A 19,829-nucleotide genomic window follows, 5' to 3' on the forward strand; every position below is an offset into this window, starting at 1 on the left:
CAACGCTAACTGACTGCTCAAAAAAAAAAAAAAAACCTGACTTCAAATAATTAATACAAAAGAATGACCCTGAATAAGAATCAATCCTAACTTCATTACGCGAACTACTGCAATACAGCGAGTGTCAATAATGTCAGCTGAATAAAACATTCTATCTACTATAGCCACTAACTACTAATAGGCATGTGGTTAGCAAAGGAAAGGTTTTGTTGCAAACCAAATAATGTATTATTTTACCTTAATAATGTGACATCCAGTTCAAACACGAATATACGCTACTGACCATTAAAACTGCTACACCACGAAGATGACGTGCGTAAGACGCGTTTTTTAACCGACAGGAAGAAGATGCTGTGATATGCAAACGATTAGCTTTTCAGAGCATTCACACAAGGTTGGCGCCGGTGGCCACACCTACAACGTGCTGACATGAGGAAAGTTTCCAACCGATTTCTCATACACAAACAGCAGTTCACCGCTGTTTCCCGGTGAAACGTTGTTGTGATGCCTCGTGTAAAGAGGAGAAATGCACACCATCACGTTTCCGACTTTGCTGAAGGTCGGACTGTAGCCTATCACGATTGCGGTTTATCGTATCGCGACATTGCTGCTCGCCTTCGTCGAGATTCAATGACTCTTAGCAGAATATGGAATCGGTGGGTTCAGGAGGGCAATACGGAACGCCGTGCTGGATCCCAACGGCCTCTTATCACTAGCAGTCGAGATGACAGGATCTTATCCGCATGGCTGATAATGTTCGACTGCCGCCCTGGCCGGCACATTCTCCAGATCTCTCACCAACTGAAAATGTCTGGCCAATGGTGGCCGTACAACTCGCTCTTCACAATATGCCAGTCGCTACTCTTGATGAACTGTGGTATCGTGTTGATGCTGCATGGTCAGCTGTATCAGTACACCCCATCCAAGCCGTCTTTGACTCAGTGCCCAGGCGTGGTATCAAGGCCGTTATTACGGCCAGAGGTGGTTGCTCTGGGTACTGATTTCTCAGGATCTATGCTCCAGATTGAGTGAAAATGTAATCACATGTCAGTTCTAGTATAGTATACTTGTCCAAAGAATACCTGTTTATCATCTGCAATTATTCTTCGTGGAGCAATTTTAATGGCCAGTAGTGTAAATCGTCATTGACATCCATTATAAAGATCATGAATAATTTCCAATCCCCAAGTCGGATACTTTCAGGTTTTAGCCTACACTAACACTTGAGACCTCTACCCTCCAGGAATGCTAACTTCTCATATCTAACATCCATCACTGATGGCTGTTCACCTGCAACTGCCCAACAGTACTTCCATCACTGCTGGCGACTAACTTCCAACTGCCCAACACCACTGGCGATTATCTTCCAACAACGAGTCCAACCAGCCACAGAGTCTCTTACAAAGAAAGCGCACTCAGAGATCTCATGCAATGCGCTACACAGCGCTGCCAACCCAGAAGCAGCCCACTTACAGTACCTGCCGTTGTTTGTTGATATTCTAGTCAGCTTCGTCGATTAGACTGCTCGCTACCGAACGGCTTACAGAATTGCACGGAGGCTCGATGCACTTGCCTACCGAACCAATCGTCTACTGGCTGGTGTCCAGGTCGATGAAGAACGGCTAACGGAGGAACCTTGGTGCCTGCTCCGTAGGATGGGCTGCTGGGGGGTGGCCGGCATAAGCCTTGGAACAAAAACGAATGCTGCTCGTTAGTCGTTAAACACGCAGCCGGAAGTATTTCCACAGGGAGCACGTCACTTGACTACAGCGTCATGATCGGTGAAGCGCTCTCTGCTGGTGGCGATACCGGCGCCTCATGTGGCTGTTGCAGGAGATACCGTGCACAACAGGCCAGCGAGATTTGGTCGTCGTCTGGTCAGTTTACACACACACACTGTGCGTGTGCCGGTCGCTACTGGCTTGGTGGGTCGTAGGTTGCGTCCGGTGGAAGACTGGAGCCTAGCTACCCGCCAGCCGCGAGTGTATGTCTGGTTGCAGAAGTAGTCGGCGAACAGCCTTAGTCTCGGTATGCTTTCCTCATCAAGCCGTCGGCACACGGACCGTGCTTTCGAACATCAGCGTCGAGCATACCGAGAATCAAGTGCTGCCAAACTCTCAGAAACTATGCGACTTATGCATGCTGTACTTGTACCTCAATGTCGTGTAGCCTACGCGATCTCAGCACGCTACAGAGCCAGTTGCCTCTATCTTGCTCGCAAATCAGGCTGCTTACGAAACCGACGTGCGTAAAATTCTTATGTTGGCCCTATTAAAACGCTCATTTACTCACTTGTCCATACGTTAATCATACTGTTGTGTCTGTAGTTCACACAAATAAAAAATTCAATATCCATGAACAAAACGAAAGTACCAGTCAATAAGGACATCGGCTTATAAAAATTCCATTACAAATATTGCGATAAAAATTTACAGTAGTTAATCGACATAAGATAAAAATTATTTCATTCTCTAATTTTTTTTTAGTAAAACCCGAAATTCATTCTTACTTGATTACTGTTCTTATCCAGTGCCAGAATTTTATATGTAAAATACAAACTTGCAACAACAAAGAGCAATATATCTTACTGCAAGTAGTGCAAGCTTTCTTGCGTATAAAGCCAGTCGAACAAGCTCACTTTTCAGAAATAGCGCACTTATATTTACACAGAATGTTATAGAACATAGTTGTATTAAACTAATAAGAAAGTATCAGAATCTCCTGTTAGCTTACAGTTCTGCGTCGCTACCAATTACGTTACACCCACTGTGAATGATTTGCGACTATCCTTTCCATCTTACCATCTCCTGCTTTGATCGTTGATTTGTTATTAAATGACATTTAATTATAACAAAGTGCGCGTTCTTGATGGATCCTCAAACATTGCCTTGAAATGGCATACTTTCGTAAAAAGCAAGGTATAATAATTGATTAACCACCAGTGTGACATTTCCCGTCGTTTCAGTAACTACGGTTTCTGGAGAAATCGTCAATTTACTGGTACTTATAAATGGTATATATTTATATGCGTAGGGGCATATATTTATATGCATGTGGCATCTCGCGACTCTGTACTGAAGAGAGATAGCGTCATCTGACGTAGGTGAGGTTCTTCCACCCCACTGGTCTACGTTCAAACGCACGTTCAGAATATCTGATGTGCTACATATTGCTCAGCACGTTAGGAAAGAATCCTCAACGTGCTTTTTCCACGCTATGACATCAGAATCTGAGCAGGCTCAAATCTGAACGTTCGAATCCACGATCTGTTTCCCGGCGGGTTTAGTAACGAGGTGGCGAAGCCATCTCGGTAATGGCTGAAGATCCTGCAGACATGATGGGTCGGTCACGCAACTACATAGATCTGAAGACGATCCACGGAGATCTAAACTAGTCTTATCGTAAAAACAATGTGCAACTGGGACTCAAAAATAAACGAAGTATTGAAACTGTCTTAGATGTCAGTACAGGTGCTGTTCTCTTGCAAAGAATATGCTGGCTACAGTAATAGCACATGCTGAAAGGAGAACTTAGAACGCCCTTTCATGTGTTATCGCCAGTCCGACTCTACACATTTTAGGTAATATACGAGCGAGCGAGCTAGTTGCAACTAGTAGATCACTGCCGGCAACTGCATGAACCGGCTGCTTACAGTTGAGGTCGAGGGAAGTTTTCAGTAAGTTAAAATTCACCCCAAGTTTCTGTGTCCCTTCACACGAACCAGATGTAGTCTTCTTTTTGACACATCCTGTACTCTAAAGGATACGCCTTGGCACTACAGCCACTTCGTTGAGCCTCACTTAAAAATCTGTCACTTGATAACTTTTTTCATCCCAGTTTCTTCGACAAGTATTTGCAACACGTTTCCGAGTTCCATCTCTGAACCTGTTATTCATTAATTAACAAACTGCTGGAAATCCATCTTTTGTACTATCCAAATTGATAGCCTATAATCCAAGTTTTTCTCTTTTTTATAAGTCTTTGAAGAGATGCTTTCATTTATTTCTTTTTCTGACGACATAGTATGAAAAAACACGTTGGGGAGTCTTTCCGAACGTGTAGGGCAATATCTAGCATATCAGGTATTCTGAATGTAAGTTTGAACGTAGACCAATAAGATGGGAGAGCGCCATCTACGTCAGATGACTCCATCTCTCTTCAGTACAGTGTCACGAAACGCCACATTAGCTTTCAGCTGAAGCCATATGAACACACATATATGCTGTTTATAAGCACCAGCAAATTGAGGATCTCTTGTTAACCCGACGTTAATTCTATGATTAGTTGAACTGAAATTCTATCATGACTCATCCATAACCACATTTCTGTCGCTTGTTGCGGCTGTCTGTAATTTTCCACCCCTTGCTCATTTCTTAATTCAATACAGCGGCACACTATAGACAAAATTTTTGGGAAAGAACTTTCCTACAGCGATGCTTTCTTAACAACAAACCTGTTTGCATCTTCGGTTTTGGATGTCAAGTCTTTCATGCTTTATCTCCAGCTAATACTGTGCAGCTACCACCACTTCCAAAATTCTGTTCTTGTCCTTTCCTGAATATATAATCAAAGCAATTATCATCTTCTTGTTCTTCTTCTTCTTTTCATTAATATTATATATAATATATCTAGTTCAGTCCTAGTATCCTAATTTCTTACATATTATTCCCTTGAAAAATCTCTAACTTTCCTTAGAAATCTTATGTCTACTGGTTGTACTGTACTATCATCACATTTTTTACGGACCAATGATTCACTTCCATGTAACAAAACGAATGTAGACCAAGTTTTACAAAATTTTAATCTTGTTTCGCTCTGTTTTTGTTTTGGAATGTCTTGAGTATCATTCCACATACTGACTGACACTTATCCGTCTTATTTTCTATTTCCTTTTCCATACCATCGCTCATATCATATCCTCAACAAAAACGACACACCACGAAGGTATCATCTGAATGCGACAGAAATCAGTAGATGTGGTGCACATATACAGACAAAAAAATTATTACAATTTCAGAAAAACTGGATGAGTTATTCAAAAGAAAGAGCTACACAAACTGAGCAAGTCAATAACGCATTAGTCCACCTCCGGACCTTCTGCAAGCAGGTATTCGACTTATAACTGGTAATAGAGTTGTTGGATGTCATCTTGAGGGATAGTGTGCCAAATTCTGTCCAATTAGCGCACTAGATCGTCAAAGTGCCTAGCTGGTTGCACTACCCTACCCATAACTACCCTACCCATAATGCTCCAAACATTCTCAATGGGGGAGAGGTCCAGCAACTTTGCTGGCCAAGGTAGTCTTGGAAAGCACGGTCTAGCAGCAGAAACTAGTGGTATTATCTTTCTCACATTTAAGCCCAGAATAGCTTTCCATGATGGGCAATAAAACAGAGTGTAGAATATCGTCAACGTGCCTCTGGGCCGCAAGGGTGCCGCGGATTATAACTGAAGGGAATGAAATGAAATGACACCCAGTCATCACTTCTGGCTGTCGCGCACTATGGTGGGTGGCAGTCAGGTTGCTATTCCGTTGCTGACTGGGGCGTCTCCAGACATGTCTTCATCTACTCGGAGGGTTCAATGAACCACCTTCGAGCTGTCTCTCTACGGTTCCACTCTCGAACGGCGCGCGGGAAAAACGAGCACTTAAATTTTTCTGTGCAAGCCCTGATTTCTCTTATTTTATCGTGATGATCATTTCTCCCTATGTAGGCGGGTGCTAACAGAATGTTTTTGCAATCAGAGGAGAAAACTAGTGATTGAAATTTCATGAGAAGATCCGCTGGAACTAAAAACACCTTTGTTTTAATGATTGCCACTCCAATTCACGTATCATGTTTGCAGCACTATCTCCCTTACTTCGCGATAATACAAAACGAGCCACTCTCCTTTGAACTTATTCAATACCATCCTGATACGCATCCCACACCGCACAGCAGTACTCCAGAATAGGGCGAACAAGCGTGGTGTAAGCAGTCTCTTTGGTAGACCTGTTGTACCTTGTAAGTGTTCTGCCAGTGAATCGCAGTCTTTGGTTTGCTCTACCCACAACATTATCTATGTGACCGTTCCAACTTAGGTTATTTGTAATTGTAATCTCTAAGTATTTAGTTGAATTTACAGCCTTCAAATTTGTGTGACGTATCACGTAATCGAAATTTAGCGGATTTCTTTTAGTACTCATGTGAATAACTTCACACTTTTCTTTATTCAGGGTCAATTGCCGCTTTTCGCAAAATGCAGATATCTTATCTAAATCATTTTTCAATTCGTTTTGGTCATCTCATGGCTTTAAAAGACGGTAAATGACAGCATCATCTGCAAATAATGTAATAGCGCTACTCAGATTGTCTCCTATGTCGTTAATATAGATCAGGACCAATAGAGGGCCTTCCTTGGGGAATGCCGGATATTACTTCTGTTTTACTCGATGACTTTGTATCTGTAACTTCGAACTGTGACCTTTCTGTCAGGAAATCACGAATCCAGTCGCACAAGTGAAGTGATATTTCATAGGCGCACAGTTTGGTTAGAACCTTCAGAAAATCTAAAAATATGGAGTCAACTTGACATCCCCTATCGATAGCACTCATTACTGCACGAGTATAAAGAGCTAGTTGTGTTCCGCAATAACTATATTTGCTGACTATGTGTCAATAAATCACTGTTTTTTTTTTAAAGTACTTCATAATGTTCTTAAAAACTTGGATTTTGACCACAATTTTTATTTTATCATGCTGAGACTTGCACCAGTTAATTTTGACATACATTGCCACATTATGACCAATTTCTGGCTTTCTGACTTACTATTTCCTTAAAAATATGGATTTATGAAAACTATTGATCTAATTACTCTCAGAGTTGACGTGTAAACATTATTACATTGAAATATATGTTGACAAAGTTTGAGAAAGCAATTTTAACTTTTAATTTTACTCTTAATTATGGTGCAATACTTGTGTGATACGCACAGACGCGTTGTGGTGACGTGGCGCTAATAGCAGTGAACTGAGGTGAGTCACGGCGCACTCGTTCGCCTCTGTATCTCTCACACGATACAGCACTTGTTTCACTACACTCTCTCGGCGTTCTGCAGTGGAGTTGTGGCGTTGTCTTGTCGCAAGGTTTCAAGAAGTTTCGTGCTTATCATCTTCTGGCTAATTTCGAACTGCTGCGTTTTGCGTATCGACGTAGGCGCTGGACCCCTGACCTCTTGTGTAGGCGGGCCAATCATTGTAACGTTGTATCATGCGACCTTCCTGTCGCAAACTGACGTTTTTCACTGCTTAACCATTTTTTTGGGCTTATGTATAGAGTGTGATTCGATGTGACTGAAAATTGTTTTGCTGGAGATTCGAATCATGTTTTCCTGAAGGAAGTATTTGAAAAGTACTGATGCGACGAGAGGGTCTGCTACGGTGAGAGACATATTTATGATTCTGAAGTTATGGCGGAAGTACACGCATACATGATTTGTGTCGCACAACCATACAGAACGTAGGTGGTTACAATTGGTTTTTCGAAGTATGTAGGAACTGCGACCAGTTTTCTTTTATTCCGCCACAGTTACGGGAAGTTGTTGAGTGTTTCCTGTAAAAACAGAACGTCCGTACACATTCCTGAAATCAGAATATTAATGGGAGTGTTTTACCCGTGGTGGGTAACGCTTGAATCGCAACCCATTGGAACTTCAATGGCCACTGTACAGTTTCGTGGAGAAAATTGTTCCTCTATTTAGCCAACACATGTTACCTTCTAAAGCCCATCTCTTAAAAAGATACTCGCCCGTCTTTGTTTCTCCATTTATTACTCCCTTCCGCACCTACTTCACTTATTATTTTTTCTTCTGTCTTGACCTTGAATTTCAGTATTATTCTGTTTTGCAGATTGCAGTATTATTCCAATTACTCCAAACAACGTATATCAATAGAAGAAATGCTAAATAATGTCCTCAACAGCGTTACTGAGTATTTTTGTTGAAATAATATCACACTCAAATTAAAAAAAGACACGTATTCAGTTCTGCACATCTTGGGATACTACACCTATACTAAACGTAACACATGTTGAAAATTTAGCTATGATAGAATCTCAAGTTTTAAGGTGTCCATACTGATGAGAATTTAAACTGGTACAAACACGTTTTTGTACTCCGAAAAAATCCCAGTTCAGCCACATTTGCTCTTCGAATAATTTCAAATCTTTTGAGAGTAAAAATCAGTTTATTGACATATTTTGCGTCTGTTAGTTCACTAATATTGTTTGCAATAATGTTCTGGGATAACACACTTCTAATAGTGTAAGTTTTCAGTGCTCAAAAACGTGCTGTGAGAACATCTATTGTAGTATGCTCCGGACCGTATTTATTCCTGCAAGAAGTTTCTGATAAATAACCCACAACAGTCCAGAAAGAACAAAGATGAACATAACTGTAATACCAAAAGAAAGGAATGACAAAAAGGTGTGCACAAAGCTGCCACCAAAATTTTTGCTAACGTACTCAATGATATAAAATGTGTAACAGACAGCAGAGTTAAATTTGAAAACAAACTGAAAAAGTTCCTCCTTAACAACCTCTTCTGTTCCATAGAATAATTCCTGTTTATGTAATATATGAAAGAGGATGGATAGGCATTATTAATTCAAATTTTACCTATTTTTTTAAAAATAAAAAGGGCATTTAAATGTTAGGCGCATATATGAATGTGTAATGAGAGTGTAAAATGACTCATTCCGCATCATTAGAGATTAATCGTACAAATGATCCGTGGAACATATCACTAGCTAACCAACTAACCAGACACAGCTCACCGATTTCATACACAGATGTATTGGCCACCTGTAGTGTGGTGACTGTATTGTTTAATTACCTTAATTATGGAGAACAGTGCTTCATTCATTTCACTGATGACATTCGATCGTACGCGATCAACCGTGTGAGGTGAAAGAATACCTAAATTCACAATTACGATGTCGGAACTCGACCCAGTTGCTATGTCGGAACTCACACATCAACGAAAATCTGTCGGTCTATAGGTATACAGCTATACAGGTGAATTTCAGAGGCAGAGACAAGATATTTGTGAGTGGTTTTCTTTTTCAATTCTTCTTGTTCACCTCTTTTATTCAGTGTTAGGTATTCAGATGCGTAAACTGCTTCACGTTTAATTATTGTTGCGTAGTGTTTAATTTTGCCTGGAATTATACGGATCTTTTATTATATCGGTTTTGGGTGAGTTTGTATACCAATTCCAGTTTGCTCGATCTCCCTTCGATTGTGGTGTTATTTGATCCACTTGATTCTATCCATTCTCTAAAATACTTAAAGTTATCAACTCTTTTCATGTTTCCGTGTTGTGTCTGTGTATTTTTTCTCTATTCTGTTTGTGTTCAATGTATTCTGTTTCCTCGAACGATATTTTTAACTCATTTTTAGCTTCAATTTGGTGCAGTGTTTCTACCAATACCATTGCATCTGTTTTGTCCTCAGAAATTATTCTAATACCGTCAGCAAAAGCTAGACATTTCACCTCAGATCTTCGTCTTCCTTGTACTAGACGGTTCCGTCGTTTTTTTTTCTGTTGTAGTTCTTGGTTCCGTTGTTTTTTTTCTGTTGTAGTTCTTCATCCCACTCTCTCTGTGCCTAAGACAAATTATAGTCGCAAATAAGAAGCAAAAATAGCACTAAAATTTAATAAATTTATATCAAAAGTGCATACTGTTCTAGTGGTTTCATTTCGAAAACAAATGGTTCAAATTGCTCTGAGCACTATGGGCCTTAACTTCTGAGGTCATTAGTCCCCTACAACTTAGAACTACTTAAACCTAAGTAACCTAAAGACATCACACACAGCCATGCCCCAGGCAGGATTCTAACCTGCGACCGTAGCAGTCGCGCGGTTCCAGACTGTAGCGACTAGAACCGCTCGGCCACCCTGGCCGGCATTTCGAAAACACTCATGACAGCAGAAGTACAAACTCAAATTTCCGTTACAGTATCTTTAGATATACTTAATTTCATTGTCGATTATCTCCTCAATATAATCAGTGTAAAAACCACACATCACGGTTTTCTAGAATCAGGTACTAGCCGACTGTTGCTTTGACCACTGTAAGAGACAGATACAATTCACTGCATTCATAGAAATACGTACCACAAGACGTCTCTGACTTGCACTATAGACGGTGGTTATATGCGAAAGGCATTGATACTCCAAAAGAAAATTAATAAAATGTTGGTTCCAGGTAGAGACCACTTGTACTCAGAGGGTTAAGCAATACCCACCAGGTCGGATTTAAAGAAGATATCGGAGCAAGTCAGATGGGGGCTGCTAGATTTGTTATGGTAGTTTCGATCAACACGCAGGTATTGGGGAGATGCTTCAGCAACTCAAATGGGAACTCCTGGAGTGAAGACGACGTTCCTTTCGGGAAAAATTAGAGAACTGGCATTTGAAGCTACTGCCTCCAACGCACATTCCGCGTAAGGACGAAGAGGGTAAGAGAAACTAAGGCTTGTAAGGAGTCAAATAGATTGCCATTTTCCCTCTTTCTGTTTGCGAGTAGAAGAGGAACGGAAATGACTAGTATTGCTATAAGATACCCTCCACCACGCGCCATACTGTTGGCTGAGGAGTATCTATGTAGATGTAGATTCTTCCCTCGCTTCATATGTGTTTGCAATGGGAAGAAGCCCTAATAACTGACGCAGTGGGATGTACCCTCTGCCATGCACTTCACACTGTTTTGTAGAGTATAGATGTAGATCGGAGAAGAACGACAAAGAAAATCGGCAGTGCCGTTTTCCATTTAACTATTCCGGTGTTTGTCTTAAGCGTTGTAGGGAAACTATGGGTAAACCTGAAGCTGGATGGTTTGTGGAAGAGTAAGCAGCTGAGCGCTACCCCCGAAGCATTCTGGGACATGCCAGACACGGTGGACGTGCAGTCTCGACCCATATTATCTTCGGAGTAGGATCGTTCACAGAGAGCGGTATAGTACCGCGATATCGACCTGCCATGTTCTACTTTTCAGTCTTAGAGTGGATCGGTGTCTGAATTTCATGAATAAGGACGGTTATCTCCGCGGAAGCACCGGCATTTCTCAGGCGCCGGAGAAAGAACATAGCGCGAATGGAGTGGTCTGCATTTTCTCCTCACCGGAATCCCATCATAATCTAACACGTACAGCCACGACATTCCCGCTCGGCCTTTCCTTATAAACTGAAACAGCGACGCTCCTGTCGGGCAGTAAATGGTATTTCAAAGTACGACATCGGATGAGTGCGAATAGTGTTGCTAATGAAATTCGTCATAAATAAGTCATCACAATTTGAGAAGAAGAATACAGTTCGTCATAAATAATCCATTTACAATTTGAGAAGAAAAGTGATGTCCATGCCTACAACAGTATAGGGGGAAAATCTCCTTTATTACCCATTATTAAAGCTGTAAGTGGCACAGAAAGGAGTGCAATAAGTAGCAATACATTTTTTTATCGTTTGCCCAGTAACATAAAATGTCTGACAATCACTGAAACAAGTTTTAAATTTAACTTAAAATAATTTTTCCTGTGCGACTGCTTCTGTTCCACTACCAAATTTCTACTTAAAAATTGGTAGCCAGTAAAAAAATGTAGTTGCATGAGTAGGACTAAAATAGCGTATCCGTTAGTGGTAACACAAATCACGTATACATATCCTGCAAAACTTCTGACGGAGCATTATTAATCCAATTCCCTCAAATACCACTACTCATATGATTCTCCCTATTTATTATATTTTGAGCTATTCTAATTCAACTTAATAAAATAAACTTTTTCTCGTTGAAACCAAACCTAATTAAAAGAGCCGAAAAAGGAACGACTGCAATAAAGAACTTAATCTGGAAATGGTAACAAATTTAACCTCAACAGTTGATGCATCAACTAACATCTTTAATTTACCATTAAACCGAACTAGAATCACTATTTTGGTTCTACGTCATTTCGATAAAAGAATCGTTCAAATCATCTATGGAACCTGCAAGTACCTGACAAACTAACTTTGTATTCATTAGTAACATAGTTTGTACCTATAGGGAGCGTATGAAAGCCATAAAAATTTGCAAGAACTACAAAATGACTACACATTTGTCTTTATTTAGTTTACCACAGACCCTGGTGAGCATGAGAGTGTTTTTTACAGGACAGTTTATTTACGATTCTCCTGTAAATTACAGATATTTACTCACGAATCGTTTTCTTTTAAGAACAAAAATGCCTAGTAAAGAGCAGAAGGTCGTTTGCACAAAGACGTCGTACATGTACTCAATATCGTCAAGTGTTTTCAATACACTTACAGACAAACCAGCGACTGTGGAACGCAGGAAACTTCAATAGCGTGCAGTACCTACATTTTCAGTGTAGCCAATAACCTATCATTACTGTATCTGAACAGAAAAACACATAGGCATAATAATAAAACGTCAAAAGCAACAAAACTGTTGAAACCTTATGACAGTTTAAAACTGTGTGTGGGGCCGGACCTCGAACCCGGGACCTTTGCCTTCTGCGAGCAAATGATCTACCGACATTTTCTAAATTTTAATATAAATTTATTCATCTGCAGGTATCAGAAAACTTTTATTTCACTGAGCTACCCAAGCACAACTTCCGACCGTTCCTGACAGCTTTAATTCGTCGGGGGGGGGGGGGGGGGGGGGGGGAGGCGACGTCGTATTCAGATTGCTCAGTGGGTGGAGCACAGTTTTAATCTGCCAGGAAGTTTCAAGTGAGCGCACACTCCTCTGGAGACTGAAAGGTCGTTCTGGGAGTAAAACTGTTTCCAAAAACAGAGGAAACTCATTCCCCGAGTGTTACTACATCTGAGATACAAACGGCAAGAATCTTCAATACATTCGGTTTTGATGCAAAAGTAATTATATTTATAAACATTTTCGTGTATTAGAAAGCCGAGTGCAGTGCACTAATACAAAATTTTTATATGTCAACTGAAGTATCTATCACAAATAGAACAGACATTACATACATATGCTTCTCGTGCATGAAATATAACTGTGTTTGTATTCCCTTGCTTTCGGAGGAAGAAGCTGCTGTTACAAACATATTCTAAGGTATTTCTACATGAATAAGTTGTCCTTATGTCACTGATCACGATCATTCATAAATCTTGATAATTTCTAGTGCCTGGAACGCGAAAATTAAACAACTAATTTGTTAATTGAGTAACAAAATAGGTAAAAACAAACATAAGTCTTACGGCTGGCTTTCTCTTCGCAAAGGATGCTAACGTAGTCCTAACAGTCAAACGTTAAGAGCTTTCGAAACAGTGGCTGTTACTACTGCATATGCTAGCCTGTGATTACGCCGAGCATATCGGGAGTGATCTTGCAACGAGGACGTCATCACTTGGATCCCTTAAAGATATGCGAACTACATCAGGAACTGGATCATACACTTCTGAATAATCTACTGCAGAGTATTCCAAAACAAATGCAGATCGTTTGCAGTTGACGGTGGAAGTCAAATTCCCGAAAGATCTATTGGCAGAACAAACCAAATACTGCGATTCATTAGCAGAACACTTAGAAGGTGCAACAGGTTTACTAAAGAGACTGCTTACACCACGCTTGTCCGCCATATTCTGGAGTATTACTATGCGGTATGGGATCCGCATCAAGTGGGACTGACGGATGGTATCGAAAAAGTATAAAGAAGGGCGGCTTATTTTGTATTATCGCGAAATATGGGAGATAGTGGCACAGACACATGATATTGCCGTGCGGAGCCCTTCTCATCTTATTGGTAAATCTGAGTACAGTTTTGTGTCTGTTTCATCATGGGAAATGCGTAATTCCCTCCTCGAAGTACTACAGTTCGTTTAATTTGACGGCAATAGGATCTTTCTAAGGTAGACGGCGTACAAACAGATCACGCTAGAATGAAACCGTGTACCCACGACCTGCAACACACGTGCTATTAACTGATACATAAAAGTAACAACTAGTGGTGTCTTGCTGGGTGAGTTCCTGTTCCATCTTTTCTCCGTTTGCTTTTGTACGCTTTCTCGCCGAAGTGGCGAAATTGACTTACTACTGTCTTTCACTTCAACCGTTTCGCCCACTGGGTACATCACTCGTTCAGTACACTCAAGTTTATCCACAGCTGGAACAAGTTAGCTTGACAACTTGAAAAGTAATCATATGATGTTCATTTAATCTCTCAACTAGTAATTCCTCCATGCCTGATTTCTTAACTCCCGTGTACAAAACAGTTTGACTAGCCCCATTCTAAGAACAGGTGGTTCTTCACGTATCTCAGTGTTTATGACATCATATCTCCTAAACTATATGTCGTAATACGACATAATTTTGCAGGTACATTCAGTGGTATATGTAACTACTGTCTGCAAAATGTTTTCCGAATAAAGTTAGTAGAAAAAAAAAAACAATAAATTAAAGAGATACGCCTGGTACTGAAGTTTTACTGCATGAACAGCGAAAATGTAGTAAGCTACAAGTTTTTTCCTTTCATTATTTTGATAAGGGCATCAGTGAGCTAAAGTTTCATAGAGGTTTGAAATCATTTCTGAAGGTTGGTGAAAGTCGCTAAGTGCTCTTACCCTCTCATACTGGATGAATACAGTTTGCGTAATTTGTGCGACGTGAGTTGCATGCGACGTGAGTTACACTGCCTCGAAATAGAATTGTAAAACTGCCGTGGGCTACGGTAGACTATCAGAAGTAAGCGTACACTATGGTGGTTTTCCTAGTAGCCTTGGTCAGTTAAGATCGCAACCGCATTACCTATATGTTAGGTGTGTTACATACCTATCAGGCTTCTCCTCATTTCGATCGCTTTGTTTGCGTATGCGATCAGTGTCTTACAGCATTCCCGCAGACACTGGAAGCGATGTCGTCTGGAAAATGAGTGAGGATATACAAAGGACCGCGCAACCAAAGGAACATTTTTTTCTGCATAGTTATCCTCCTGTGTGTTACTTAAAAGTAAACAGTGTCCACAGCAAAATTATAATTCTCAATGTTTAATTTAGATTTTATTCTAAAATTGTGAATTTGTAACGTAAAACTGAGGGACGTTGTAATAAAAACAAAAAATTAAATAAACAAACAGATTTATCACACAGCGCTAGGAAACGCAAATTTCTCAAGAAAAGGCGAATTTAAAAAAAAAGACATATCAAACATCGCTTCAGTATTTGGCTAACTCATATAAAAGATGTTTTTGCTATTCATAAACAACTTCCGCAGTTATCAACTTTAATAGGGAAGTATTGTCTTTGATCATTGTGAAGAACTTCTATTGATTACAAAATAACAACAATAATTACATAAGTTTTTTATGTTCTTGCATGTAGCCTGTACTTGCGTCAAAAGTAATTGCTTTAGTTAGATGAAAGCATAGAAGTTACACGATCATGTAATTTTTATTACTTATAAAATGCAAATTATATTTTGTGAGGGTATAATATACATAATGGTCTAATGATGGACGGTTTTAATTATGTGCAAGCCAAACAAACAATAAAAAACAAAGAGCAGTCGTCGGCTGCTAGTTTTTCTTTCAGTCATTCATTTATATTTCTTTCCCTACCAATGCTACGGCAGTCCTACCACTTACTAGGTCATTTGTGTAACGAACCAAAACTACCAAACCGGAGTTTTGGTGGAACTCAACTCTACTCAATACACATTCTCTGGTTCTAATTTTAATGGGTGTATTGCGATACTTCTTCATTTGTGTGACGGTACAATACAGATGTAAAAAGAGAGTAATAGTGGCTTGTGTTGTGTTAACGCCAGAATACATAGTTGTGCAAAGCTGAGTGGTATTAAGCCAGAATCAACAGTGCCAAACAAATATACCAAAAAAACAACCCAAAAACGTGCAAGCAGACGCAGTTTCCTTATGTAAGCGAAAAGCCAGGCGTCAGATATCATCACTGGTGTTGTATTTCAAAAAAACGAAACGCATTTGGTGACAACAACAGGCGTTTTCTTGTAGTTGCAACGACTGTATCAAAATACCCACAAGATCGCGATAAACCTATAACTTAAAATTATACTTCTTAATGAATAGATTGTGACAACATTTTAACTTTTCAGATTCGGTCAATAATTGTATGGAATACTGAAAATGAGGCAGATGAAATGGAATACAAACATCTCAAAAATGAGATCGACAGGAAGTGCAAAATGGCAAAGCAGGAATGGCTAGGAGAGCAAATATGGATTTTCTTGAATTACAGCGTCAACTACCAAGAATCAAAACAAATGTTAAGACGTAATGTACGTAGTTTTTTATGTAAAATCTGATTCTGCAATAAAAATGGGGGTTCCCATTTGAAATTTTAAAGTTGCCTCCCACCTCGCCCCACCCCCAGGAGGCTGTGGTTTCGGGATAATTTTAGCACCAGCAGATGTCCCCCTCGAAAAAATCTGCTTTGGATTCTACACATTTTTTTTTCGTGTGAAGCTTATTCTTCGAGTTATTCTGGTTTGTCAACTTAAAATTTACACCCTGTATATAGAAGAAGATATAGACGCTTACCAATACATATACCACACAGTATTCCACATGATTGAAGCTGCCAACCCTCTGTTGCATCTCCATGTCTTCCCTTCTGCTTGAAAAAACTGAGGAAGAATCCGCCCATGATAAGTAACGTTAAGTTCAGTCAGAAGGTGAGGCCTTAGTACTGTTCACAACAGATCTTAGATGCATGCTTTCGATGTAAAAAACATTACATTGTGAATGTACAGTATAGCGCGAAAGAGGTGTTGTCGCTATTTTTAAAATTAACCCGTGCTTTGAGCTCTCTAAATAATCATTAATTGTGTAGTTTGCATTATTTGAGAGGTACGTTTGCACTACATTTTAAAATAGTCGTATTTCAATTGTCAATTTCATCTTCTTGGTCAGTTTACTACACCGTTGTCATCCCATACATAAAATTCTGTATTGCGTTTTGAGTGGTTTTTTCCTTGGTAAAAGAAACGTCCAAATACACTCTTGCGCTGTAAACAACTGGTGACACATTTACTACAATTATCCCTGGTGTGCACAGTGGTTTGGTAGCGACATGGAGTGACTGGTTTGTGGAAAGTGAGAGCAACAAGCGATCTCAGCAAAGTGATACTTAGAGAGCTACGTGTCCCATATGTGTTTACACAACAGTGTAAAAACATTTCCTAGACTTGAATTTACTAACCGCGTTCATCATCAATTAATACCATTTAGCTATAATGCTGTTTCTTATTTGCATGGCCGGCCGCGATGGTCTAGCGGTTCTAGGCGCTCAGTCCGGAACCGCGCGATTGCTACGGTCGCAGGTTCGAATCCTGCCTTGGGCATGGATGTGTGTGATGTCCTTAGGTTAGTTAGGTTTACGTAGCTCTAAGTTCTAGGGGACTGATGACCACAGATGTTAAGTCCCATAGTGCTCAGAGCCATTTGAATCATTTGAACCTATTTGCATATTAGTAATACTAAATTCATATAAATTTGTTTACAAGTTAATTCAAGTATTTTAATGCAATGTGATTAACACGAATCAAAACTTTTCTTTACCTGTCTATGAAGAAGGGATTTCCATCTCTGGGATCTCGTCTTCTGGCTTGCCGTTTCACGGCAATCCTGCAGTTAATGCTACTACGTGCTATTCTTATTGCTTTAAATTTATGAGGTAAATATCTGAGAAGCTGTGACTCTCATTTTTCTTAGTTTTTGACACTCTTCGGGTCACGTCCTAGACACTGCAGGATACTCACCTGCGATCAATAAATTATTAGCGAACGAGGTGTCGCAGCTAGATTCCACTGAAATCCTCTGCTATAGTTACGCTCTATTAGGTTTTCCGGAACTGTTAGGATGAATCCCTGGATAAAGGTTTCTTCAAAGCTGTCTAACCTGAGAAGTTTGTTTATTAGTACGATCACTGAGAATGGAAATATAAAATTAGTTACTTAGTTACATGTTCCATAGATCATTTGAATAGTTCTGTTATCGAAATGATTGGAACGAGTCAGTTTACAGGATATGTATGCATGGTTAGTGTTAACATTAACGAACAAATTATTATTTTCCGTCCTAGTCAGGCAAGTACACTTCTTTTTTTTTTTACTGGATAGCAGTTTTTTTAAGCACAAATTCGACAGTGGAAAAGAATAAAAAATCCGAAAGTACGCTCGCATCGAATGCCAAAAACTGATTTTTCCCGACGAATGTACATTTTTAAGACCAGAATCGATTTTGTTAGCGTGATCTAATATCGTCAGTTTTTCTTATGCGAGTGTCCTCTGGAAGTCAGTTGTTCTGGATTCCGATACAGTCGGCACCATGGCAATTTCTCGCCATCTAAATATACAATATGCATAACGTCTTGCTTAGTCCAGTTTTTCTTCTTCTCCTTCAGTGCGCAAAAATTAGTTCCATCCAGATTTGCCGACTTTTAAATGCAGGTACCAAGCTGACAGCGCAAGCCGGTTTCAAAAACAGTTGAGTGTTTGCATGGGTGCGAAGATCGATTGTAAAAAAGGAAATCCAGCAGTTACAAACCACATTTCCAAAATTGATACTGTAATGTTCACATCAACAGCCTTCCGTGTCAATAACAAGCCCAGCATGGTCACACGAGCTCGCAAGTTATGGAATCCAGTTAATTTTGGCTCGCTGCCTACGATTCTGTTTACTGCAAATAAAAATGGTTGTTACTGGCAGGTTACTCTTCGGACCTGAAGATGACACCATTTGGTGTCGAAACTGCTAGCATGTGTTTAAAGAATAAACAACGTTGATTCCAAATACAGCTGCTGGTTTTGCTATCATTATTCAAATACTTTCTTTTGGATAGCTGATAGGTAACGTGTTAACGTGTCCATGTTAGTTGCTGATCAACGGTTTGTCCAAGTGTATTTTAGTGTATTAGCTAACTGGACAGAAGGCCGTACATGGTAAGGTAAAAGCCATGGGGACAGAAGGTGCTGGCGGTTTGTCGTTTGATTATTGCGTAGTTTTTGGAGGGGTTGATGTTGAGAAGCCATTGTTTGCACCAGGAGATAAACGTATTGAGGTGGATATACAGGGATTTTTTGATTTCTTTAGAGTAGCATACTGAAGGAGCTGGACTGATTTAAATGGTTTGGACGCACCGGCAGTGGAGAGGAGGTAAAGGAGAGGAGAAAAAGAAGAGGAGAGAGGACGGAGCCTTGTGGCACGCCTGCAGTGGAATGGAAATATCTTCTGCAACAGCGACGATTTTTTATCCTGTGTCATATTTTTGTATGTCCATCCTTGTGATTCTAGGTCATGTGTCATATTGTTTCAGTTTCGCTTTAAATAACATAATTTTTGCCAAGCATCGTAAATTCACGTTGTGCACCTCGACTCGTGTTATCTTAAAAGGAGTGTTTAAAATAATATTTTTCCCAGTGTGTCTGCAAGCGCGCCTACCTTCAGGTAAAGACTGTCGGGCTGGTTGTTCTGCTTCGCCATCTGTCGAGCATTGCGGGAGCTCGCAGTTCCCGCTAACGCTGCTTCCTTTTTTGACCACAGAGGTGCGCCACCTGGTGGCGCAGCCCGACTTCCGCGAAGTGCGCCTGCGCTGGGAGACTGACGGCGGAGCTCCTGAGTCGCTCGGCTTCCTCGTGCACTACTGCGAGCTGCAGCCGTGGGGCGCGTACCGGTGTAAGGTCAAGGTGAGCTGCACATACCCTCTGTCTTGTTGTTGTTGTTGTTGTTGTCCTCGCTACGAAGCCCAGTTTGATACAACTCTCCACAGTAAGCTATTCTGTACAAATGTGTTCAT

At 40.3% G+C, this 19,829-nt stretch overlaps 1 protein-coding gene across 3 annotated transcripts in view; it reads left to right on the forward strand.

The window, feature by feature from the left end:
• LOC126335153 (uncharacterized) overlaps positions 1-19,829 on the forward strand; it is a 459,220-nt gene that overhangs the window by 367,456 nt on the left and 71,935 nt on the right. For all 3 annotated transcript variants that reach the window (XM_049998126.1, XM_049998124.1, XM_049998125.1), the window contains one exon: positions 19,577-19,719. In XM_049998126.1, coding sequence (XP_049854083.1) covers positions 19,577-19,719 — 143 coding nt within the window. The remainder of the gene's footprint in view (positions 1-19,576; positions 19,720-19,829) is intronic.

The sequence above is a fragment of the Schistocerca gregaria genome, chromosome 2 (genome assembly GCF_023897955.1).
Source record: "Schistocerca gregaria isolate iqSchGreg1 chromosome 2, iqSchGreg1.2, whole genome shotgun sequence".
Classification (NCBI taxonomy): Eukaryota; Metazoa; Arthropoda; class Insecta; order Orthoptera; family Acrididae; genus Schistocerca; species Schistocerca gregaria.